Below are 25,408 nucleotides of genomic sequence, written 5' to 3' on the forward strand. Positions count from 1 at the left end.
ATTATCTTGATATTCAAGGCATTAATGTTATTTTGACATAAAGATAGTGTACAAGTTGATATTTTTAATTTTCAAATTCAATTAAAGTTATTTTGATACAAAATCTATCGTTGAGATTCTCAAATTTCGAAAAATAATAATTTTGTTATTTTGAAATTGAAATTTAAGTAGGTTATTTTGAAATTAGTAAGATTGAATAAAATTAAAATCTTGAATCAATTAGTTGAGTCCCGAGATATTAAGAAAAAAGTTATGATATGAGTTGATGTATCTTTTTCAGGTAAAAAATAATTAAAAGCTAATAAATGCATAACATAAATTAATTACAACGTAGAAACGAAAAAAATTACTGTTGAGAAGGTGAATAGTATTTTATAAAATATCATGCACACGTGCAAAAAATTCTATTTGCTAAAATTTAAAAGAAAAAGTAGTTTTGCCATTTTTCAAAATGACCCATAAAAATGTTGCTATATCTCTTATGACAAAGAGTGTGCATCTACTGGTACATATTCGACTTGTTTTTTGTTCGTAAAATTGGATAAGACTGCATTATATTGAAATAATTACACTAACGACACTTTTAAACCAATATTGATAGAAAATTATAATTTAATTAACGTTATTAAGTCAAATGAACATGTTTAAAAGTCTTTCTAAACACAATTATTGTAGTTATTTTTTAATTTTAATTCATTTATACATCTTTGTGCATATGTGCGTGTGTGCATGCGTGTGCGCGAGTGCGTACGTGTGTGCGTATGCACGTGTCCACGTGTGCGTAGGTGTGTGTGTCTACGTGTGCGTGGGTGTGAGTGTCCACGTGTGCGGGTTTGTGCGTGTGCGTGTGGGTGTGTGTGCGTATACGCACGCGTGCGTGTGTACGTGAGTGGGCGTGTGAGCTTTTTGTGCTTTTCTTCCAATTTTAAAATAATAATTTAATTATCTTGATATTCAATTCATTAAAATTATTTTGAGATAAGGTTATTTTAATATAAAATCTATGGTTGAGATTCTCAAATTCTAAAAATAATAATTTTGAAATTTTGAAATTCAATTTGGTTATTTTGAAATTCAAATTCAATTAGCTTATTTTGAAATTAGTAAGATTGAATAATGTTATAAAATGTTGAATCAATTAGTTGAGTCCCGAGATTTTAAGAGAAAAGTTATGATATGAGTTGATGTATCTATTTCAAGTAAAAATTAATTAAAAGTTGATACATACATAACATACTTTTACACTTTCAAAATTTTATTTGAAATAGAGCCCGAATAAAAACTCTTTAATGTTGTTAAAAAGTATATATTTTTTTTAAATTATAAAGTCTTATGGTTAAAGGATGAATCTAGTCTTAAAGTAATAACTTCAGCTTAATTAAAAAAATTAGGTCGTTACAATCTATTTTCAGAAAAGAAAATCATCGATTTTATTTTGGTTAAGAAAAGCTGTTTTCTTCTACAGCTTATAACTCTCTTTCTTTCATTGAGTAGGAGACGGGGTAGGAGAAAATCATAGGATTCTATTAACTTAAAAAATATTAAATTAATAGAAGTTTTCAATCAACTAACTAATTAACCATTAATCAATTAGTTAATAATTAATTAAATCATATTTAATTAATATTTCGTTTAAATCTTATTGAATGAATATCTCTCCAATACCTTATACTTTCATATTAATTTAATTAAATAATATTAAATTAAACTATTAATTAATTCTTCAATTAATTAATAACTAAATTAAATATTTATATTTAACTTAAGTTAAATTTGAATCATATTCAAATATAACTTTATCTCATAATTAATAATTTAATATGAAACAATCCACATTAAATTAATATTTGAACCCATTCAAACATTTTATCTCATAAATTAATTTTGAACTTTATCTAAAATTAAATTTATATAATAAAGTTTCATTAACATATACACTTTATATTATAATGTATCACTATATATTATACTAATTAAACTAATTTCCAAAGTAAATTTGAATGTTTCAAATTAGAACCAATATAAATAAATCACATTACCATTTTGTATCATCCATTATTTTGTATTCAATCATACTAATTGATCAACCTAATACATAAAACAATATAGAAAAATTAAAAAAAAAAGCATGCACAAATAGAGAACAAATAGACATTGATAGCTATCTATCTCTATCTATCTGAAACAAGCACACATAAATTTTTATATTTCTCTATCGGATGGACAAAAATAGCAGTCTATTTATATCTACCTAAGATATAAACATTAAAAAAAAAAAAAAAAACCTTACCAATAAAATTCTTGACTTTTCATGTTATTCTAAATGCAACACGTTCTCAGCCCAAGAAGTCAAACAACTCTTCATTGTAAAGTAGCTTTACTTCTTTCATCAAACCACTTTTGCAATACATCTCTAATTGAACTAAGCATGGTAGCTACAGGTAGTTCTCTAAGATCTTTAAAAACTAAATTTACACTGTCTACACAATTTGATGTCATCATTCTATATATGAAACTCATTATACCTGAGATAGATTCAACCAATTTATCAAAGAACCTTGGAATCAACATGTATGATTTAACTGTGTCACCTTTTAATATCTTTACTATGTGTTCTTTTGGCCTCCAAGCTTTCTGCTAACTTGTATTAACTCCAAGATTTGTACATGCTTATGCACAATTGCTTTTGGAATGAAACGATCAGTAGACATGAACCTTAACTCATCTATCAAGCAACTGTCAATTACTGTTGAAGAAGCTTTGCATGTGACAACTAGTATTCAATGAACAGTCATGTTCATAAATGTATTTTCATAGCATCCACAACTCGCTCTTCTTATCGTGTAATTGATAATGGTAACTGATCGTGTAATTCCATGTAATTGATAATGATTAATGGATCGTTGGAAGGTTTTTCCATGGGAGGAAAGGACTTAGACAAGGTGACCTTTATCCCCGTTCTTATTTGTGATGGTCATGGAGGTGCTTTCTCGCATGTTGAATAGCCCACCTCAGAATTTTCAATTCCACCAGTTTTGTGAGAAGGTCAGATTAACTCATCTTACTTTTGTAGATGACCTGATGATCTTTTGTACTGCTGATAATCATTCTATTAGTTTCATAAAAGAGACTATTAAGAGGTTTGGTGAGCTTTCAGGACTGTTTGCTAATCTTGCTAAAAGCTCAAATTTTCTTGTGGGGGTTAATAGTTCGAAAGCTTCTTGGCTTGCTCCTAACATGGATTTTTCCATTGGTCATCTCCCTGTTCGTTATCTTGGGCTTCCTCTCCTCTCTGGAAGATTGCGGAGCTCTGATTGTGATCCCCTTATTCAGCGTATTACCAGTCATATTCGGTCTTGGTCTGCTAGAGTGTTATCTTTTGCAGGTAGACTTTAGCTTGTTCGCTCAGTCCTTAGGAGCCTTCAGGTTATTGGGCTAGTGTGTTCATGCTTCCTATGAAAGTCCACATATACGTTGATAAGATCTTGAGGGCTTTATCTGTGGAGAGGTAAGGAGGAGGGAAGAGGTGGTGCTAAAGTTGCCTGGGATGAGGTTTGTCTTCCTTTTGATGAAGGAGGTCTTGATATTCGCGATGGATCTTCTTGGAATATAGCAAGCACGTTGAAGATATTATGGTTGCTACTTGTTAAATCTGGTAGTTTGTGGGTTGCTTGGGTGGAATCTTATATCTTAAAGGGAGATCGCTGTGGAGATCAATGCTGGGGTGGGTCGATCTTGGTGCTTTAGGGAAATCTTGCGTAAGCGGATATCCTTAAAGCTCATGTTAAGATGAAGGTGGCAATGGAAGGAAGTGTAGAGTGTGGTTGGTTCCATGGATCAGGGTGGGCCGATTATCCAGCAGTTTGGGTAGAGGGTGATCTATGATGCGGGTCGTCGGTGGATGCGAGGCTGGTGGATTTCATGGGTCGGAATGGTGATTGGAGGTGGCTGCTTGTTTTCTTTGGATTTGATGGACATTTGGGATAGGGTTTAGGGAGTGAGGCCGAGTCCGAGTGTTGAGGATAGGTGGGTCTGGGTGCTGGGGAGTCATGATAGTTTTTCGATCACCAGTGAGTGGGAGACTATTCGTCCTCATAGTAGTAGGGTTGACTGGTCGGATTTACTATGGGGTGGGGGAAATATTCCTAAGCACTCCTTCTGTGCTTGGTTGGCCATCAGGGATAGGTTGGGTACTAGAGATAGGTTAAGTCGGTGGGATAGGTCGATTCCTTTATCGTGTTTGCTTTGTGGAGGGAACTATGAGTCTCGTGATCATTTGTTTTTTTCTTGTCATTTTGGGTGGGAGATTTGGTCGAGGATCCTTTTGCTTATGTCATCTTCTCATAGAATCGGTTATTGGGGGGTTGAGCTATCTTGGATTTATAATCAGGGTATTGGGAAGAGTGTGAGGAGAAAACTGTGGCGCCTTCTCTGGTGTGCTACAATTTATTTCATTTGGCAGGAGCGAAATCATCGTCTTCATGGAGGTGCTGTTCGAGAGCTTATGGTTGTATTCCAGCTCATTCGGTCGTGTATTAAAGCGCGTGCTGCTTCTTGGTCGGATGGTGTTCATGGTCTTATTTAATGTTCTTTTCGTTTGCTTGTCCCCGGGCTGTGGGGTTTCTCTTCTCTTTATTAACTTTGTTGTCTTTCTCTCTTCTTCTTGTCCTTTTAATGTTTGGAACACTAGTTGGTTTCTTTTGGTTTTAGTTCTTGTTCCCGAGATGTGGGGTTGTTTTGGGTACTTATGGGTTGTTTTGTCTAACTACTTGTTCTGTGAGTGTTGTTCGCTCTTTTGTCTTGACCTCAGGTTGTGAGGTCCACCTTGTTGTTGTATAATATTATCATTACCTTTTCAAAAAAAAAAAATCAAACTCAATGTTGTGAGGTCCACCTCGTTTTCGCCCTACTGTGGATCGAGGAGGATTCCTCCTCTTTTCAAAGCCCTCAATCAAACTTGATGTTATGTTTAAAACAGTAAAAATAGATGGTCTAGTTTTGGTTAGGCCAAAAGCGATGTTTTCCCCCAAAAGCTCTAATAGCTAGGGAACTCAACATGTTCTACTTGACCTAACCGACTTGACTCTGTATTTTTTATGAGCTTTTTTTAATGCATATTGCATATGTTTTTTTTTTTATAATTGTTGATTGTCTCACTTTTTTATGGTCTGCATTTACGAGCCTCTTTTCTTTCTTTGTTATGAACTGCGGTAACTAGGCATTGCTAGAACCGATGGGGTAACATTTCTATGGTTCTACACTTAGTTTCTAAGTGTGATTGCTCACCTCTAATTTTCAAAACACTTAATTTCTAAGCACATACAATCACCTAGAAAAAAATGAAAATTGTTGTAGTTAAGATCAAAACTAAATAGTTATGAAATAAGACATAAGAGATTTGATTTTAACAACCTTCCCGTTGTACTTGGGATCCACTCTGGCTTTGTGCTGGAAAATTGGTTTGGAGCTCATCGTAAGCTTTCGGTTGCTCTTCTGTAACCTTTAGATACTCTTCAAAGCTATAAGCTTTTCTTCCTGACGAAGAATCTTCTACTATTACAATACATAAGAAAATTCTATTTCATAAACCCTGTATCATAATTGAGGCTGATAGAATGATTATTCTATAACCCTACCGATAGTTTCATTCTTAACATTCATAAACACGATGCATGGCAGCTATCAAATTCTATTTCATGTTCTCGAGAATGGCTCGGTTTAACAATAATGTTAATTTTTGTTTTCTATTTTAAAATAATAACGCTGCTTACTAATCTTTTTTTTTTCCATTTGGCATTCTACTTTTTCTACTCAGCTTTCTTTCCCTAGTGATAACAAATAATACGGGTGATAAAAAACTTAATCACTCACTTGTTTCAGCCACCGAAAGCCCTTCTGCTTTAGAAATAGAAGATGGGTTTGAGTAGGTAGATTTACTTGCATTGTATGTGCTGTTCATTGAACTCTCAATTTCATCGAGACCAATTTCTCACTCAAACATGGTCTTGCATTCTCTAGAAACGTCCTACAAACAAAAATGAAGAACAAAAAACTACAATAAGGTCTATGAAAAAGTTACAAAGGAAAATCTCAAAAACTGATATGTAAGTCATAACAACCTTAAGTCCTCTTATCGTGGGTTAAAATGCACGTAAGGTTTTTCCAAGAGTCCGAGCAACCAGCATGTAAATAAGTTAAGTCAACTAAATTTGCTATAAATTTACTCGTATTAACATTATCATTGTTATAGACTTGACAACTTCAAATTTATCAATATAAAATATGCTTTAACAAAACGTACCTTGAGGTTCCTCCAACCTTATTAAAAAAGCAAATAATCCAACAATTTAACAAATTTATAGTGCATATTATGTATATCAATTGATCACAACAAAATAAGATCGAACAAATACCCATGAGTAATATTTAGCCACCAAATGAATAATGATGAAAACCTGAAAACAAAACCGAGAAAAAAAAGGAAACAATTCATCAACAAAACAAATTTAGGGGACTAAAAAATTGCTTACCTTATTACACACTTCAAAATATTAAGAAAAGTGGAGGGAAAAAACCAACCAATAATCAACAAATAAACTTCAACACAAATAGCCATAAATTTTCTTCTTTAAAGGTATCACAAATAAGTCCATCAGTAATAACAAAATAAAAAAGGGCAATGTGCAATTGAATTCTGCAGTCGTAAAGCTATGCTAAAGGCAGTATGAAATCAAACTTGAGCACTAACAAGAAAATTTGCAAAACAAAAATTACTAGACATCATTAACTAAAGTACCAGCACAACAATGAATGTGTAACCTCCGCAAGAGCAAACCCGAATGGAGAAGAACATGAAGAAATATATAAATAGAAGAAACATAAAAGACAAACATGAAACACATGGAAATATACAAAGGGGATAAATAAAAGTACAATTATAAAGTGATGAAGCACAAATATAGGTATCAACAGAACCAGAATACAAGTCTTACCCTATCTCGACTGTCGAGGAGTGTTAACCAACCGTCGGAAGGTTGGTTTTATTTTTTAGAAAAAATTAATGTTGTCTGAATTCTTTTCCAAGCCACTAACCAGCCCCTCCTTATCTATGATCGACGATCAACTCCTCAACCTCTAATTACATTTAAAAGAGTGATGCGAACATTGTGTGAAATCCCAAACCTTTGATGGATCCCACCATCACTCTCTTTCTATCCCCTTCAAAACCTCATTATTTTCAAGAGAGGCCTCAAAGCTTCTTCCAATTAACATAAAAGAAGAATGAAAGAGAGAGAATGAAAAAGAGAAAGTGGTTCAAAAGCTATGGAAAAAAAAGTAAAAGAAAATGGTCTACTCATTGGCACATCTTACACAGATGATAATGTTAGGGCAAGGCAATGAGAGACAGAATGCATTTGGAGCCTTCTCCTCTACTTTCGAAGATTTTAACAAACTAAAATATGCAAATGTTACAAGAAAGATCTTTGGAGATTTGAAATAATCCAAAATAAAGAAAAAGGAAAACCCCAATATGTACAAATTTCAGAATCTAAAACTTGAAAAGTGATTGAATGATGATATATGTTTGTACAATCAATTATAGAGACAGTGAAACATTAAAACAAAAATGAAACGTACCAAGATAAAAAGAATAGCAACTAGTATTATGACCTTTGTATGTCTTCAAAATACAAACATCAAAATGAATCAAGAGATCTACCACACAAATAATGGTATCAACACAAATAAAGCAATTGTTTTAGTAATAATATTTGAGTACAATTACACTAAGCATGCTATTGTCCTTGACAAATTTACATTCTTCTAATAAAAAAAAAATATCCCTATATTTTGATGCATACACATTGAATAGCCTCTGTTTCAATCCAATTTACAAAACTACCTCCATAAAATTACATAATGGGGGAAGTTCGACCGGATGCACTGTGCTTTACCAGAACCACATGAAATTATTGGAACATAGTTCATTCAATTAACTTTCTATTCAATAATTGAAACAAATGGAAAGAGGACAATTGAATATTAAATAAAGATGGAATTAATTGGGAACTCACGGAGTAATGCGATTTGTTCGGGGGCTCACCACTAGAGTTAGAAGAGAGACAAGTATTAGAAAGGAAAGGAAGAGGAGCGTCTGATATATAATCCAGCGGATTCTTTGATGAGTGGAGTACTAGTAGTAGTAGTGGAGGTTCCAAGGACATTGAAGTCAATCCGGTGAGAGTGAGAGAATCCAGAAGGTTGAGGTTGAAGAGTGTAGAAATTGCAACCAAAATCGGTGACGATGGTGGAATCGAAATTGCGAGGGAAGAAGAAAAGAGCATCACAGGTCGAAGTAGAGGAGGAATCAACACTAGAGAAAGGAGGAAGATGAGGAGAACCTGCCATTAATGGAAGAGGAAGGAAGTGAGAGAGAAAGGAGAGAGAATTAATTAATTAAAGAGAATTAGGGTTTGAGAAGAGAAAGGGAAAATGGAGTGTACGAACAAAGAAGAAGAAGAATAAATGGAAAGGACGCGATAAGAGAAGAAGATGGAGATGGATCGGTGAAATGGGTATGATAGGGTTTCTTCCTTAAAGAAACGAAAATTGAGAGATAGGCCTTAGGGTTTTGAAAAGAGAAACGAAAAATGGAGTGTACGAAGAAATGGAAAGGACGCACGAAGAGAAGAAGATGGAGATTGGATCCGCGACTTAAAGAAGAAGATGGAGATGGATCCGCGAAATGGGTATGATAGGGAGGAGAGGGAGGAGAGGGAGGAGAGGGAGACTTGGCCGTTAGAGAAGAGGAGAAAGAAATTTTAAATGAGAGAGACTGTACATATAGGGTTTTTATTAGAATTTTTTTTTTTTAAATCTTGCTTAATTGGATTTAGAGAATTTTGTGTATTCGGTTCACCGACTCGTATTAGCTGTCCATTGGTCCATTGTTTTGTCATTTTTTTTTCAACAAACTAAATGTTTTAAGCCATTTACAAATTAGATTTCGATAAATCGATAATCATATTTTTTTACAATATAGGACTAAAAAAGATAACTAATTTATATATATATATATATATATATATATATACATACAACCTATTTAGTTAAATTACAAAAAAAAATTCTTTTGAATTTTGTACTTTGTGTAAAAAAATAACCTTAAACTTTGAAATGTTAAAAAAAATTGTTTTGAACTTCTAAAAATTATTCATAAATACATCTACATACGTAGGATGAAGGTATTGGCATGCTTCTCTAAAAAAACTTTCCAAAAAGATGTTGTGTGACTTTTGAAAAGAAAAATTACAAATGGGGTCGTTTTTAAACAAATTAGATATATCGAGTTATATTTCTTTAATTTTTTTTCCTTTTTTCACATATTATCAATCACATCTTACTTTTTTCTTTTTTCTCTGGAACCCTGCAAAAATAACAAAAACATTTATAATCACATGACTCATGTCACTACATCTTCTAAATTTTAAAAGTAGTAAATTTAAAAGTTGATAACCCTATGATTATCGTTTGATAGTCATCTAATATCACTAATTTTGTCATATTCGTAATATCCAAATAAGGTTTCTTGGTGAGTCTAGAGTCAAACGTGAGGACTTATACTAAAAATATATTTATATTTTGAAATTATCATAAGGTGATTAATAACATACGCCTAAGAACAATAGCGGTATCATCCACTTGTAAGGGGGGAGGGGAGTCATCCACTATAGATAAGGTCCACTTGTCTCCCTCACCCAACTTCATAAGGCTGCCAAAAGAGTTAGGCATAATCACATCCACACGTTTACCCTTCTCTCGAACATAAACCAACTCTCTTTTCTTCCTAATAACGAGTAATTTCATCTCGATTACCTACCTCCTTTTCCTTAATATGCCTAATGGGGGAGCTATTAGTCTTACTTTCCTCCAACTATTTAAAGTCTAACACCACATCCACAAGACACAATTGTCTGTTCCTCCTCTTTGTTTGAAACCACCTTACTCACATCCTCCTCTCGATGAACTTTGTTTTCCACAATCTTAGGACACTTACCACTAGAGTGCCCAAAAGACCGGCACAAATTACACCTTCGAGGCTTCCACTCATAATTCACAGCCATAACGAAATCCTCTCCCCTAAGGTGAATTGTAAATTCAGCAGGCATAGGAGAGTCCACATTTGATTCAACACATACTCAAGCATGTGACAACCTTCGTCTTTCCTTAGTAGCTAGATCTAAAGATAAGAGGTTTGCCTATAGCACTAGCCACAACAGTCAAACTGACATCTGTCCATAACTCCATTGGAATCCTACCTAGTTTAATCCATATAGGAACATAATAAAAAACAAAGGATTTAGGGACAATATGGAGTCCATTTACAGAGGAGCATACTTTTGCCAGCAAGATGTCGCGATCAACGTGATAGGATCCATTCAACAAGTTTTGGGCATCTGAATTGGAAACAGATGAGTCCGTTCTCAAGAATTGTAATCGTTGGCATTTTTAATTTTATCAACAATAACAACGAGCTAAACAAAATCCTCTATCCAGGACGCACTAATGAAAACTAAAATGTAAAATAAGTACGAAGTAATTAATTAAAACAGAAGACAAAAGAAACCCAAAGTAAGTTGACAAAATGCCCACAATAAGCTTCAAGATGAGTAAGAGGGAACACCAAGAGAAACATGAATAGCCTTGCTAACTTTTCACTACTAGCCAACTACATATTTTTTTACAATACGTGTTAGGGAAATCTTTTGTAACGACCGGTACTTTTCTAGGTAAGTCGAGGTCATTAATTTTTAACAAAGGTAATAAAGGTGGCAAACCGGCGAGGGGCAGGAAGGAAGCGTGATTGCCATAGGAAACGTGTCATTTTGCTTCCGCTTATGGTTTCTTTTGAGGTTTAAGATGTATTAAAAACTTATTTTACAAACTTTTATTTGTAAATAGTATTATTTTTAAGTTTTCTTGAATATTTCGAAAAATCAGGCCTGACATAAATTTGTTTTTCAATTGACTTACGTTTCATTTTGTATCAACCAAAGTCTTTTGTTAAAAATTAATGACCTCGACTTACCTAGAAAAGTTGGGTCGTTACAGTTGGTATCAGAGCCTAAGTTTTAGGTTCTGTAGACTGACTTACGATGTAAGTCTATGTTTTTGTGTTCCTATGGCTAACGCGACCCTTCGTCTCTCGTCAGGTATGCTTGATGCTTATATGTATGGTTTATTTGCATGACTTTGCCTAAATTAAACTAGATTGCATGACGATAAAGACTTGCTTATGCTTATGATTAAGACTTTTTTTAAAGAGTGTTGTTGGTGGATAATAGGAATTATGCCGCCAAGGGGAGGTGTACGTAGAGGAGGTCGTAGAGGCCGAGGTAGAGGAGCAGGTCGTAATCAGCCTACTGAGGGTCAAGCTGAACACGAATTCCTGCACCCGTGACTCACGTCGAGTTTGATGCACTGTCTGCTCACATGGAGCAGAGGTTTACGGAACTTATGACGGCTATAGCTCGAAACCAGCAGGCACCTGCAGCACCTGCACCTGTGGTTCCCCCTGTACCAGCAGCTCCACCTGCACCAGCAGCCCCTCCTGCACAAGGATTGGCTGCACAACAGCCGCAGATATTACCGAACCAACTTTCTGCTGAGGCGAAACATTTGAGGGACTTTAGGAAATATGACCCTAGACGTTTGATGGGTCACTGGAGGATCCTACTAAAGCTGAGTTGTGGTTGTCCTCTGTGGAAACCATATTCAATTACATGAGATCTCCGAGGAGCACAGAGTTCAGTGTGCTGCTTTTCTACTGAGGGACAGAGGCATTATCTGGTGGAGGACTACAATGCGCATGCTAGGTGGAGATGTGAGGCAGATTACCTGGGATCAGTTTAAAAACTGCTTCTATACCAAGTTTTTCTCGGCTAACCTTAGAGACGCCAAAAGCCAGGAATTCTTGGAGTTGAAGCAAGGACATATGACAGTCGAGGAGTACGACCAGGAGTTTGATATGCTGTCACGTTTTGCCCCTGAACTTGTTGGTAACGAGCAGGCTAGAGCTGATAGGTTCGTCAAGGGATTGAGAGATGAGATTAGGGACTTTGTGCGAGCACTAAAGCCCACTACCCAGGCTGAAGCGCTGCGTCTGGCATGGATATGAGCATTGGGAAGGATGAAATACGGCCAAGGAGCTTTGATAAGGGATCGTCGTCTGGTCAAAAGAGAAAAGCAGAGCAGAGAACTGTGGAGTTCCTCAGAGGAACTTGAGACCAGGCGATCCTTTTCGCAGTTTCCAGCAAAGTTCTGGCAGGAGACACTACTCGAGAGAGAAGCCATTATGCAATACGTGTGGGAAACGTCACCTGGGTCGTTGTTTGATGGAACGAGAGTCTGTTATAAGTGCAAGCAAGAGGGACACATGGCTGATAGGTGTCCCTTGAGATCTACTGGGGCTGGACAGAGCAGTCAGGGAGAGAGACCTCCACAGCGGGGTACAATCTTTGCCACTAATAGATCAGAGGCAGAGAAGGCCGGCACAGTGGTGACAGGTACATTACCAGTGTTAGGGCATTTTGCCTTGACCTTGTTTGACTCGGGATCTTCTCATTTATTTCATCGCTTTTTGTGACGCATGCATGCTTAGAGGTGGAACCCTTAGATTATGTTTTGTCAGTGTCTACACCGTCTGGAGAAATTATGTTGTCTAAGGAAAAGATTAAAGCGTGTGAAATTGAGATAGCTGGTCGTGTGCTGGACGTAACCTTGTTGGTATTAGATATGCGTGACTTTGATGTAATTTTAGGTATGGATTGGCTAGCTACTAATCATGCTAGTATTGATTGTTCTCGTAAGGAAGTTGTGTTCAGTCCCCCTACTGCATCTAGCTTTAAATTCAAGGGGGTAGGAACAGTAGTACTGCCTAAAGTAATCTCAGCTATGAAAGCTAGTAAACTACTCAACCAGGGTACTTGGAGTATTTTGGCAAGTGTGGTGGATACTAAGGAAGATGAGACTTCTTTAACTTCAGAACCTGTGGTAAGAGAATACCCAGATGTATTTCCAAAAGATCTTCCAGGACTACCGCCACATAGAGAGGTTGATTTTGCCATTGCGTTGGAGCCAGACACTACTCCTATTTCTAGAGCCCCTTATAGGATGACTCCTGCTGAGTTGAAAGAACTGAAGGTACAGTTACAGGAATTGCTTGACAAAGGCTTTATTCGACCTAGTGTGTCACCTTGGGGTGCACCAGTATTGTTTGTGAAGAAGAAGGATGGGTCGATGCGTCTTTGCATTGACTATAGAGAGTTGAATAAAGTAACAGTCAAGAACAGATATCCTTTACCCAGAATCGATGATTTGTTCGATCAGTTACAGGGAGCCACGGTGTTCTCTAAGATTGACTTACGGTCAAGTTATCACCAGTTGAGGATTAGAGACCGTGATGTTCCTAAGACTGCTTTTCGTTCGAGGTATGGACATTATGAATTCATAGTAATGTCTTTTGGTTTGACTAATGCACCTGCTGTATTTATGGATTTGATGAACAGGGTGTTTAAGGATTTCTTAGACACTTTTGTGATAGTCTTCATTGATGATATTTTGGTTTATTCCAAGACTGAGGCCGAACATGAGGAACACTTACATAAGGTGTTAGAGACTCTTTGAGTCAATAAACTGTATGCTAAATTCTCTAAGTGCGAATTTTGGTTGAAGCAGGTGGCTTTTCTTGGTCATGTGGTTTCCAGTGAGGGAGTTTCAGTAGACCCTGCAAAGATAGAAGCGGTTACCAGTTGGTCTCGACCCTCTACAGTTAGTGAGGTTCGTAGTTTTCTGGGTTTAGCAGGGTACTACCGGAGGTTTGTGGAGGATTTTTCACGTTTGGCTACTCCCTTGACTTAGTTGACAAGGAAGGGAACTCCGTTTGTTTGGAGTCCAGCTTGCGAGGATAGTTTTCAGAACCTTAAGCAAAGGTTAGTTACTGCACCGGTCCTTACAGTACCAGATGGATCCGGAAGTTTTGTGATTTACAGTGATGCTTCCAAGAAAGGACTGGGTTGTGTTTTGATGCAGAAAGGTAAGGTGGTTGCTTATGCCTCTCGTCAGTTGAAGAGTCACGAGCAGAACTACCCACACATGATTTGGAGTTGGCAGCAGTGGTTTTTGCATTGAAGATATGGAGACATTATTTGTACGGTGAAAAGATACAAATCTTTACTGACCATAAGAGCCTGAAGTACTTCTTTACTCAGAAAGAGTTGAATATGAGACAGCGAAGGTGGCTCGAGTTGATAAAGGATTATGACTGCGAGATATTGTACCATCCTGGTAAGGCAAACGTGGTGGCTGATGCTCTTAGTAGAAAAGTATCACATTCGGCAGCACTCATTACTAGACAGGTACCATTGCATCGAGACTTGGAGAGAGCTGAGATTGCAGTATCTGTGGGGAGAGTCACCTCACAGTTAGCTCAATTAACGGTGCAACCGACTCTGAGGCAGAAGATTGTTGATGCTCAGAGTAGTGACCCTTATTTGATAGAGAGACGTCGCCTTGTTGGAATGGGACAGACTGATGAGTTCTCCATATCCTCTGATGGTGGGTTGATGTTTGAGAGACGTTTGTGTGTGCCAGCGAACAGTACAGTTAAGATTGACTTACTAGATGAAGCCCATAATTCTCCATTTTCCATGCATCCTGGTAGCACGAAAATGTACCAGGATCTAAAACGTTTTTATTGGTGGCGAATATGAAAAGGGAAGTGGCGGAATTTGTTAGTAAGTGTCTAGTATGTCAGCAGTTAAGGCACCTAGACAGAAACCAGCAGGTTTGTTACAACCTTTAAGTGTGCCAGAGTGGAAGTGGGAGAATGTGTCGATGGATTTTATTTCAGGGCTGCCTAAGACCCTGAAGGGTTTCACAGTGATTTTGGTTGTCGTAGACAGGCTTACGAAATCGGCACATTTTGTACTAGGGAAATCCACTTATACTACTGGTAAGTGGGCACAGTTGTATTTAACTGAGATTGTGAGACTGCATGGAGTGCCTGTATCGATTGTTTCTGATAGGGATGCACGGTTTACTTCCAAGTTTTGGAAGGGACTTCAGACTGCTATGGGTACGAGATTGGATTTCAGTACAGCCTTTGATCCACAGACTGATGGTCAAACTGAACGTTTGAACCAAGTTTTAGAGGATATGCTACGAGCTTGTGTTCTAGAGTTTCCAGGTAGTTGGGACTCTCATCTACATTTGATGGAGTTTGCTTATAACAACAGTTTCCAGGCTACCATCGGTATGGCACCATTTGAGGCTTTGTATGGCAAATGTTGTAGAACCCCTGTTTGTTGGAGTGAGGTTGGTGAACATAGGTTGATGGGACCTGAATTAGTTCGGTCTACTAATGAGGCTATTCAAAAGATTAGAGCACGTATGCAAACAGCGCAGAGTAGACAGAAGAGCTATGCAGATGTACGATGAAAAGACCTTAAGTTCGATGTGGGAGAAAAAGTATTCTTGAAGGTAGCACCTATGAAGGGTGTTATGCGTTTTGAAAAGAAAGGGAAGTTAAGTCCTCGTTTTGTTGGACCATTTGAGATCTTAGAGAGGGTTGGTGTTGTGGCGTATCGCTTGGCATTACCACCATCACTCTCTGCAGTTCATAATGTTTTCCATGTTTCGATGTTGAGAAAGTATGTGGCCGATACGTCTCATGTAGTGGACTACGAACCTTTGGAGATTGATGAGCATTTGAGCTATGTAGAACAACCTGTGGAGATTCTGGCTAGAGAGGTAAAGATGCTTCGTAATAGAAGCATTCCATTAGTAAAGGTTTTGTGGCGGAATCATCGAATTGAAGAGGCGACATGGGAGCGAGAGGAAGAGATGAGGACTCGTTATCCAGAGTTATTTCAGGATTAAAACTTTCGAGGACGAAAGTTTCTTAAGGAGGGAAGAATGTAATGCCCCAAAGGTATATATATATATTTTGTTTTTATTTTATATATATATTTTTTAATATTTAATTTAAATAAAAAGAAAAGAAAAAGAAAATTTCTTTATTTTTTTTTCCTTTTTCTTTTCTTTTCTTTCTCTCTTTTTCTTCCTCCCGTGCGCCGCGACCCCCATCCGTTCTCTTCTCCTTCCGTTCGCAGCAACCGCCGCCTTATCCGTTCTCTTCTCCTTCCCGTTCGCAGCAACCGCCGCCCCATCCGTTCTCTTCTCCTTCCCGTTCGCAGCAACAACCGCCGACCATCCCTCTCTTTTCTTTCCGCCGCAGCCAGCAACCGCCGCCCTATTCTTCTTTCCGCTGTCTTCTCGGCCCGCCGCTGACCTCTGCCAGCGCCGTGTGACCCTCTGCCCAGTCCCGCCGCGCAACATCTGTCTCCGTCGAAGCCAAGCCAGTCGCCGTCCATTCCTCTCCTTTCTCCTCTGTTTTCAGCCAGCCGCCGCCGATTCCTTCTCCTCTGTTGTCTGCAATGCCGCGCGACTCTCCGTCGTCTGTATACGGTCTTTCCGTCACACGTCGTCTCTTCGCAAAGCTACTGCTCGACTTCTTCCGCGAATAACATCTGCCGTGAACCGAACTAAAGACCCCAGATCCAACTTTCTACGCGTCGAGTTCCTTCTTCGTCCTGCCAGGATTGGGTCGTTAGCTGTCGTTCCTGCTTTGCCACGAGTCATTAAATTCTGATTGGTAAGATTGAAGTTATGAAATTCGTAACTGTTTCTAAAATAAACTGAAGTAATATTACAGGACTAATTGGTTGGAGAAATCGTTTACTGTTCGATTATAGGTTGAAGGTAACGTTCGAATTCCTTGGGTTCGCAGCAAACAATTGATTCTAGTTAGAACTAGTTTCGCGAAGATTTGGGTAAGTTGTAAAAAAAAAATTCACATTGGGTTGAATTTAAATGATTGATGCGTTGAAGAGAATTATTGAGAAATTGTCTTAATGTTTAGGTTCGTTCTTCGTAGACTTCAACGTGGTTAAGGAGCTTAACTAACTTGAAAGTAAGGGATTTTCTACTGGACTCACTTATGATTGTGAATTGTATGTGTTGAATGTATACTGTGGATTGACTGAAAATATATATATGCATATGAATTGAAGTAGACTTAATGTTGAATGCATATTGTGATTGTCATGGAATATATATATATGTGTGTGGACGTGGACAGGACGAAAAATTGTAGATTGTGTTTGTATGAGATGCAGATGTGAACTTGTGATTGTCGTTTAGATTGGGTGTACGTTACGCTAAAGTATGACTGTGTGCTGGTGAACTGAGGGGTGTATTGACTGTATAGTTTGATTGACTGACGTATTAGTATATTATTGACAGACATATGACTAAAGTGAGATAAGTTGACTGTTAGGACGTTGAGAGAGAGAACTTTATGTTTTGAAGTAACTGAAAGATGGATTGAATGGAATGAGGGGAAAATTGTTAGCTTTTATTGGGATGTGTGCCTTGTAGGTGTCCACGGGATCACCAATTTATTTTGCACCTTCGGGAGCATTAGACTAATATGTGTTTCTGCAGAACACTAGACTGATATGTACGTCCCTCGGGGCGTTAGACTGAGATGTGCATCCTACGGGATCACAAGACTGCGACTGTACAGGGTGTCCCAATAGAACGTTAACAATCTATTTTCCCCTGACGGGACCAGTAGAGGGTCTCTTACTGAGTATTGTTATACTCACCCTTCTTATGTTTAATTTTCAGGTAAAGGTAATAAAGGTGGCAAACCGGCGAGGGGCAGGAAGGAAGCGTGATTGCCATAGGAAACGTGTCATTTTGCTTCCGCTTATGGTTTCTTTTGAGGTTTAAGATGTATTAAAACTTAGTTTACAAACTTTTATTTGTAAATAGTATTATTTTTAAGTTTTCTTGAATATTTGAAAAATCAGGCCTGACATAAATTTGTTTTTCAATTGACTTACGTTTCATTTTGTATCAACCAAAGTCTTTTGTTAAAAATTAATGACCTCGACTTACCTAGAAAAGTTGGGTCGTTACATCTTTCCCTTTGCAAAACAGACCAATATATAATCAATCATTGGCTCCTTATGGGAAAATACAGAAGCCCTATACATGTCTGTTTCAAGCCTGTGTTGAACAACTTTTAATTCCCTAAGATAAGGAGATTTATCTGAAGGTTCAAGAATAATGACATGTCCTAAACTAACCCACCAGTTCGCAACAGTGAACCAGTTTGATCGTTAGGGGCAACTTTTGATAATAAGCGCACAACCATGCCCCAATTCCAATGTTGCCCAAAAGTAAAGGCCTTTCTTCACAATGCTCCATAAAGAAAAGTTCGACTTTCACATAAAGATCTTATTTCTTTTTTATTGCTCCAAGAGATCTAATAGATCTATTTTCACCACAAATCCCTTTTGTTATCATGGAAAATGTGTTGGTTGTGCTCAAACCAAATCTCTGCTAGCAACACTTTTATCAAATTAACCATATTTTTTTTAAAAAAAAAGAGGATATGAGTTTCACTATTATTAATATTGAAAAATGAAGAGACAAAGCTCAATGTCATGAGGATTATACAAAGAGCAATAGGATAGAGGATCAACAGACGCACCTGGACATCTCAACTAGGTTGACACCCCTTAGCGCCTCATCACATCCAAAAGCGACAACACAAGATCAAAACCAAAAGCCACAAATAGAAGGCTTTTTTTGTGTTTGTTTTGCCTTTGGACATTACTCCTTTGTTATGGGTTTTAGCTTGGTTGGATATGATGAGGGTGCTATGGGGTGTCAACCTAGTTGAGATGCCAAGGTGCCCCCTGATCCATGGTTACATATTCATTGTATAACTCTCTTGTACTATGAGCTTTTGTCTAATTATTATTATTATTTTAATATTAATAAAGAGGTTGTCTCCTTTTCAAAAAAAAAAAAACAAAACAAAAAAAAAAAAAGCCACAAATATAAAACCAAACAAAATCATAAAATAATATGTCAAAAAAAAATCATAAATCATAGGTAGCAGGTCGAGAACAAAGAAGAATAAGCCTTGATTGAGCAAAAAATCCCAACAAATATTGAATGTTTGGAGAAGATGGAACCAACATTTCGATATAAAGACATAGTCAATTAAAAGGTGCTAAATATTTTTCATGTTATCAACACAAATGGGGCAGACATGAGGTGAGAGGACATGGGAGGGAAGTTTTCTTTGAAGTACTAAAGCACAGTTTAATTTTCCAAACAACGTAATCCATATGGGGATATTTATCCAAAGAGTGAGCTAAATAGCCCAATGAGTGATTGTTTTATAAAACATCGTTTTGAAATAATAAGTATTTAACAATTAACTCTTACATAAATGAAATCAAACTCAAACAACTTATCTCAAACTTTCCCTTTCAGTTGCTATACCTAGAATCGTCGAGACGAAAAACAATAAACTAGGCATAGAAGCCCTATCCGTGATACGATACTTACGAGATGAAACTCTAGGGATCAATTGTGCCTTATCTCGTTATAACTACAATGAGATGGAAAACTAGGCATTCGTACAGGCTCTTGTCCCTTGAGATGGGAAACTAAGCATCTTTAGAAGTCTTAATCTCTTATCTAATACCAATGATGGAAAGCTAGGTATTTACTGAATATTCAAATCAAATGACCTCTATGCACAAGAAAATCTCTCTCGAAGGGTTGCTATATATCTTAGAATATTTTAGGTATAGACTAAAACATGCTAATATTATTTTCAAGCTTAAACATTTTGAAAACTTAGCACAATCATAATTGCTTATAATTTTCATTAGTAAATTCATCAATAAAAACATGTTTACCAAAATGTTTCTAAATTCATGTTTGGAAATACTTTATATGTCAGTATCCTCAAATATTCAAACATCAAAGCATGCTTGAAACATTTGATAGTAAATTCATGTTTAGAAATCAACTTTAAACTCATTTTTGTCACTTATAGAGAGTAGCTTGGACCCTTGTCTTATAAACTTGTTCGATCTCCTTCATATCTAAAATAATGTAAAATAATGGGAAATAATTCCATTTAATTCCGTTGATCATAAAAATATCAAAACTTTGCTTAAAATTTCCAAAAACCACAAAAACAGCCAAAGACATTAGCTTGCGTACAAAATTTGTGGCAAAAGTTGGCAGGCGCGCGTAGGGCTTACCTTGCCATGTCTCATTCTAACCTCATGTGCAGCGTGTCACACTCACAACTTTTCAAACACGGAACAGACTATTGTGCGGCACTTGTTGTAACTCGATGAACACTTAGTTGTATGAAATTCGATACGATGTAGCCTCCCTACAGGTTTTAAGAGAAATTGGTTTTATTAAACATGAGAGAGAAAGGAAAACATTGGAAACATCGTTAAAAAAAACTTTGAAGACTGTCCATTGCAAAGAGAGCTTAAATTGCAAAGAGTACCTCTGTGATGAGATTGGTTTGTGGAACTAATTGGGATGGGAAAAGTTTAGAGATATTTGAGAGAAACTCTTTTCTTTTGCAAAGCAATAGCGTTAGCCTTATTTTTTCTTTTTTATTAATTCATTTTTTTAAGAAAATTGTTTTCTTCTAGATATTTAACTCTCTTTCCTTTTAGAAATATAAAATGAAGTAGAAGAGAACCATGAGATTCTATTAATTTACAAATAATTAAATTAATATATATTTCAAATCTACTGATTAATTAAACATTAATCAATTAGTTAATAATTAATGAAATCGAATTTAATTAAATAATATTAAACCAAACTATTAATTAATTCTCCAATTAACTAATAACACTAAATTATTTATCTTATATTTAACTTAAATTAATTTTATCAATCATATTATAATATTTTCTCTCAATAATTTTAATATGAATCCAATTCACATTAAATTAATATTTGAACTCATTCAAATATTTTATCTCTCATAAATTAATTTTGAATCCTCCCCAAAGTTAAATTTATATAGTAAAGTTTGATAAACTTTATATTAAATGTATCACTATACATTATACTAATTCCCAAGTTAAATTTAAACATTTTAAATTACAACCAATATAAATAAATCTCATCACCCTATACGAGCTAGGAAAGGACCTAAAGGACCTACAGATTAGAAGCTACAACGATCTAAGATTAATCGGCTAAACTCATTAACCACATTAATCAATATTCGTTAGTTTGTGTACACTCCACTAAAGACTCACAACTGAACTCTTCTCACTAAAATATATTTCTGTGTCCACGAATATAGACCAATAATAGTAAGTTAGTCATTCACGAGTGTTTGTAACACCAGTTGGATCAATTTACCGCTTTACCCTATGTTACCTCTAATCCTTAAAAACCAGTGCTCCTCTAATGAACAACTTCACTACTACAAAAACTGGCTCTCTTGACGTTTTAAAACTGTCAAGAATCACTATTCTTGACGGTTTTAAAACAGTCGTTGAAGCTAGTGTCAAGAAAGTGAAAGTTCTTGAAGGTTAATAAAAACGTCAAGAATAGTGAAAGTTGACGTTTTATAATGTCAAGTATACAAATTTTCATGACAGTTAAAAACCGTCAAGGGTGTGAGTGTTCATGACAGTTTCAAAACCGTCAGAATATGAATGTTCATGACATTTAATAACCATCAAGAAATTGATTGTTTATGACATTTTACAACCGTCAAGCATGTTTCATAGTTTTTTTTTTTAAATAATAATTTAATTGTATTTTTGTTTGTGCTCCCATAATTCTGTACAGTGGTCTAACAATAGTTTCATATATATAAATGGACGATATTCATCAAATATAGTTTCAAAACTTCAACATATATAAATAAAACGCTTCACCATATTTATATATAATCATTTCCAAAACAATACATATATGAATATTTCTTATCCTTTGCAAAAATAATATAAACAATTCATTAGATTGTCATAAGTTCAACTCAACTTCTTAACTAACTTATCTAAAACTATCCAAAAACTTTCCAATAGCAGTTTGAAAAAAGCTCCAAGTCGCGACGAAAAAGCTCTAAGTCATCGATTCTCGCAGCCTAAAATTTTTTTTTGATGATAATTAATATAACATAGCATAATAGAAATCCATCCATCACTATTCAACTCATCATAGTAGATTTTGTGTTTGCACATTTATTCATTCACTTCAGCTTGTGTAATTGTTTAGCGATAGACCATAAATAAATTAACTAGAATTTCAATGAAGTTATTAGTAAGCCAGAAAATACTAATAATGCACACATGAGGGGAAAGTAAGTACATTGTATAATTAAACAAACACCACATGTTTTTCTACACACTTATAATTATAATGCACGGAAGAGTAAGACATAATGAAATTGCAAATCTAAGGTGGCCAAGCCTCTAACACTTTGAACTATAACTTTCTTTCAACACAATCAAACAAAAAGCCAATACAAATAAAAATATGCATAAATCACAACTGGATATCCAACCATTGTTGTTTTAAGTTCTAAAAAAATAAATTTCTTGTTACCTATTTTCGAAACTATAGTTAATATGAAAGTGTAACACAAAAAAAATTAAACAATATTGAAAGTGCAAACATGGTTAAAAAATTAAACAATATTACTCACACATTCATATCAATAATAGCTGAAGCAATATATACAAAAATTCAATTATAAATCACAACGAGCATCATACACCCAATTAATAATTATTAAACCAACTGATACCAATATGTGCAAGGAAGTAACAAATCAAAACCATCATGATCATTATCAAAGACCACATGAACACCATAAAATTCAATCCTAGACAAAGCAAGCAATTCATCATCAATTAAACAACAATATTTGAGCAAAAATTCTACACAAAATCCTAGGAGGAACCACGATATTGATTTGTAGATTCCAAATTCGTCATCATTTGCCAGAATTCATACATAACAAAATCATCCAAATCCATGAACGTGATATAAAAAAACATCAATGAAGGTAGCTATTTACCAAGAATCGCTTGGTAACCCAAATGTCCTTGGCAACATGGTTGGTGACCAGAGACAATGGGTGGTGCAACTATATTTGATAGAGAAATTCCAGCTAAAAGAATTATGCATATAAAGACATGTTATAACAGAGCAAGCACTGAACATTAGTTACAACATTTACTCAAAAAATTAAATCTAGAACACACCAAAAAAACAGAAAAAACTATATTATGCACGCAACTTAAAGCATCAAATATTTTGCTAATGATCTGCCCCAAAAAGAGAAGTTAGACAAGAGTAGAAGACAGAACAACGCACCTTCAGTACTGTGGTCAAAGAAGAAAATGGTTCGATGTCCTGAGCTTGTAATTAGACTACCTAATAAAGTCAAGATCAAAACATAATACGAGATCTAAATAAAGAAATGAGTCGTTTATTCCAGAGAAATGAGTCTTAGGGAAAATAGTTACATTACTCACCTACTGTGTGACAGTAGGGAAAATACGGTCCCGTATAAGCCATATCTCCCTTTATCAATCTGTATCTTCTCATATCAATCATCAACTCCATTGGATTTGTAAGGAGAACCCAAAGCACCATGTGATATATCGATTTTATATTAATCAACAACATTTTATGTGAATCTTTTTACAACTTACCCAAATCTTCGCGAAAGAAATCGAGCAGTAGCTTTGCGAAGAGACAACGTGCGACGGAGAGACCGTATACAGACGGCCGGAGAGTCGCGCGGCAGTGCAGACAACGGAGGAGAAGGGATCGGGCGGCTGGCTTGGACGGCGGTTGTGAGCGGCGGACGTGGCGGTTACTGCTTCACACGGTGGCTCGGCTTCGACGGAGACAGAACAAGACGCGGAAACGGTTGCAGCGGCGTGAGGCTGTGCACGGCGACGCAAATCTGGACCGGGCAGCGGCGGAAGGGCAACGGCGCGGTCTTGCGGTGCAGATCTGGAAGGCGGCAGATCTGGACGCGTACGGCTGCTTTGCGAACTGAAGAGAAGAGGAAAGGGTCGCGGCGCTCGGCTTCAGTAGGGGAGACGCGGCGGTTTGCGGCAGGGCTGCGACGGAAGAAGAAAATGGAAGGGAAGGGAGGCGACGGTTTGCGGCGAGGCTGCGAACGGGAGGAAGAGGAATGGAGGTCGGTCGGTGGCGGTTTTGCTTCGCGAACGGAGAGAAGGGGAAGGATGGGGCGGCTGGGTGCGGCGGAAAGAAAGACGGAAGGGAAGGGCGGAAGGAAAAGAGAAAAGAGAAGGAAAGGAGAAGGGAAAGGAGAAGGAAAGGGGGGGTCGCGGCGCGCGAGGAGAGAGTGAGAGAGATTTCTTTTCTTTTTATTTAATTAAATATAAATAATAAATATATATATATTTATATAAAATAAAAAAAAACAAAATATATATATAATAAATATCATTATCATTATTATTATTACAACGGCGCGCGCGAGGGAGAGGTTCTTGACGTTTTAAAAACGTCAAGAATTTTTATAAATTTCTTGACGTTTTAAAAACGTCAAGCAATTTTTACAATAGTCTTGACGTTTTAAAACCGTTAAGAATATTTTATAAATTTCTTGACGTTTTAAAATGTCAAGGATTTTTTTATAAATTTCTTGACGTTTTTCAAACGTCAAGAATTTTTTTATAAATTTCTTGACGTTTTTAAAACGTCAAGTAAAATTTTAAATTCTTGACGTTTAAGAAACGTCAAGCATGTCGAATTCATACGCTTCTTGACGTTTTAAGAACGTCAAAAAATTAATAGATATTTCTTGATGTTTTAAAAACGTCAAGAAAAAATTTATTTTTTCTTGACGTTTAATAAACGTCAAGAATGATGTTTCAGAAAAATTCTTGACGTTTTTTTTATTAAAAATGAAATCTTTCTTGACGTTTTCGAAAAAAACGTCAAGAAAGGAAGACAGCAACCGTCAAGAAAGCCTATTTTTCTAGTAGTGCTTGTTTATGGTTCTACTAATAAACAAAAACCCTCTCATGTCATAGAGAGGGTACGTGCCCTTTGTTCAAGTTTTGGAGACACCATTTAAGCTAACATTCATCTACTTACCCTAAAGTAGGAAATGAGTGAATTCCATTTTGTGCAATTATAATCCCAACTCCCCACTCAGTCTTGTCCCCAAAATCACTACTACAAAAATAGGCTCTCTTGACGGTTGTAGTTTTCCTTTCTTGATGTTTTTGAGAAAAAACGTCAAGAAAGATGTGATTTCAAATAAAAAAACGTCAAAAATTTTTATGAAAGGCCAATTTTCAACTTTCTTGACGTTTTTCTTGACGTTTTTTATGCAATTAAACGTCAAGTAAGATGTATTTTTTCTTGACGTTTTTTAAACATCAAGAAATATCTAATAATTTTTTGACGTTTAAAAAACGTCTAAGAATGTTCA

The 25,408-nt window shown here is 36.1% G+C and overlaps 1 protein-coding gene and 3 long non-coding RNA genes across 4 annotated transcripts; 2 read left to right on the plus strand and 2 right to left on the minus strand.

The window, feature by feature from the left end:
• The first annotated feature begins 2,976 nt into the window (after nt 1-2,976).
• Nucleotides 2,977-4,585, plus strand: LOC116406188. Its single transcript, XM_031889872.1, has 3 exons — nt 2,977-3,385; nt 3,509-3,738; nt 4,463-4,585. The coding sequence occupies exons 1-3, from the start codon at nt 2,977-2,979 to the stop codon at nt 4,583-4,585; spliced, it is 762 nt and encodes a 253-aa protein (XP_031745732.1).
• A 1,202-nt stretch (nt 4,586-5,787) lies between these two features.
• LOC116406189 lies at nt 5,788-6,480 on the minus strand. Its single transcript, XR_004219194.1, has 2 exons — nt 6,414-6,480; nt 5,788-6,025 (listed from the first exon to the last, which is right to left on the minus strand). It is a non-coding gene; the product is annotated as an uncharacterized LOC116406189 (long non-coding RNA).
• Nucleotides 6,481-16,656: 10,176 nt separating this feature from the next.
• LOC116406182 lies at nt 16,657-17,807 on the plus strand. Its single transcript, XR_004219189.1, has 4 exons — nt 16,657-16,714; nt 16,815-16,892; nt 16,982-17,032; nt 17,752-17,807. It is a non-coding gene; the product is annotated as an uncharacterized LOC116406182 (long non-coding RNA).
• A 4,034-nt stretch (nt 17,808-21,841) lies between these two features.
• LOC116406181 lies at nt 21,842-24,028 on the minus strand. The gene is made up of 3 exons (XR_004219188.1): nt 23,466-24,028; nt 23,305-23,364; nt 21,842-22,069 (listed from the first exon to the last, which is right to left on the minus strand). It is a non-coding gene; the product is annotated as an uncharacterized LOC116406181 (long non-coding RNA).
• Nucleotides 24,029-25,408: the final 1,380 nt, after the last annotated feature.

This window comes from Cucumis sativus, unplaced genomic scaffold, assembly GCF_000004075.3.
Source record: "Cucumis sativus cultivar 9930 unplaced genomic scaffold, Cucumber_9930_V3 scaffold71, whole genome shotgun sequence".
Classification (NCBI taxonomy): Eukaryota; Viridiplantae; Streptophyta; class Magnoliopsida; order Cucurbitales; family Cucurbitaceae; genus Cucumis; species Cucumis sativus.

Excerpts from the sequence above, each read along its gene's own strand:
- LOC116406188 (XM_031889872.1), top strand. The coding sequence starts at position 2,977 with ATGGAGGTGCTTTCTCGCATGTTGAATAGCCCACCTCAGAATTTTCAA. Across the intron at positions 3,386-3,508 it reads TAGAGTGTTATCTTTTGCAG|GTAAGGAGGAGGGAAGAGGT; the intron begins GTAGACTTTAGC and ends ATCTGTGGAGAG. Across the intron at positions 3,739-4,462 it reads GCTGGGGTGGGTCGATCTTG|GAGCGAAATCATCGTCTTCA; the intron begins GTGCTTTAGGGA and ends TTCATTTGGCAG.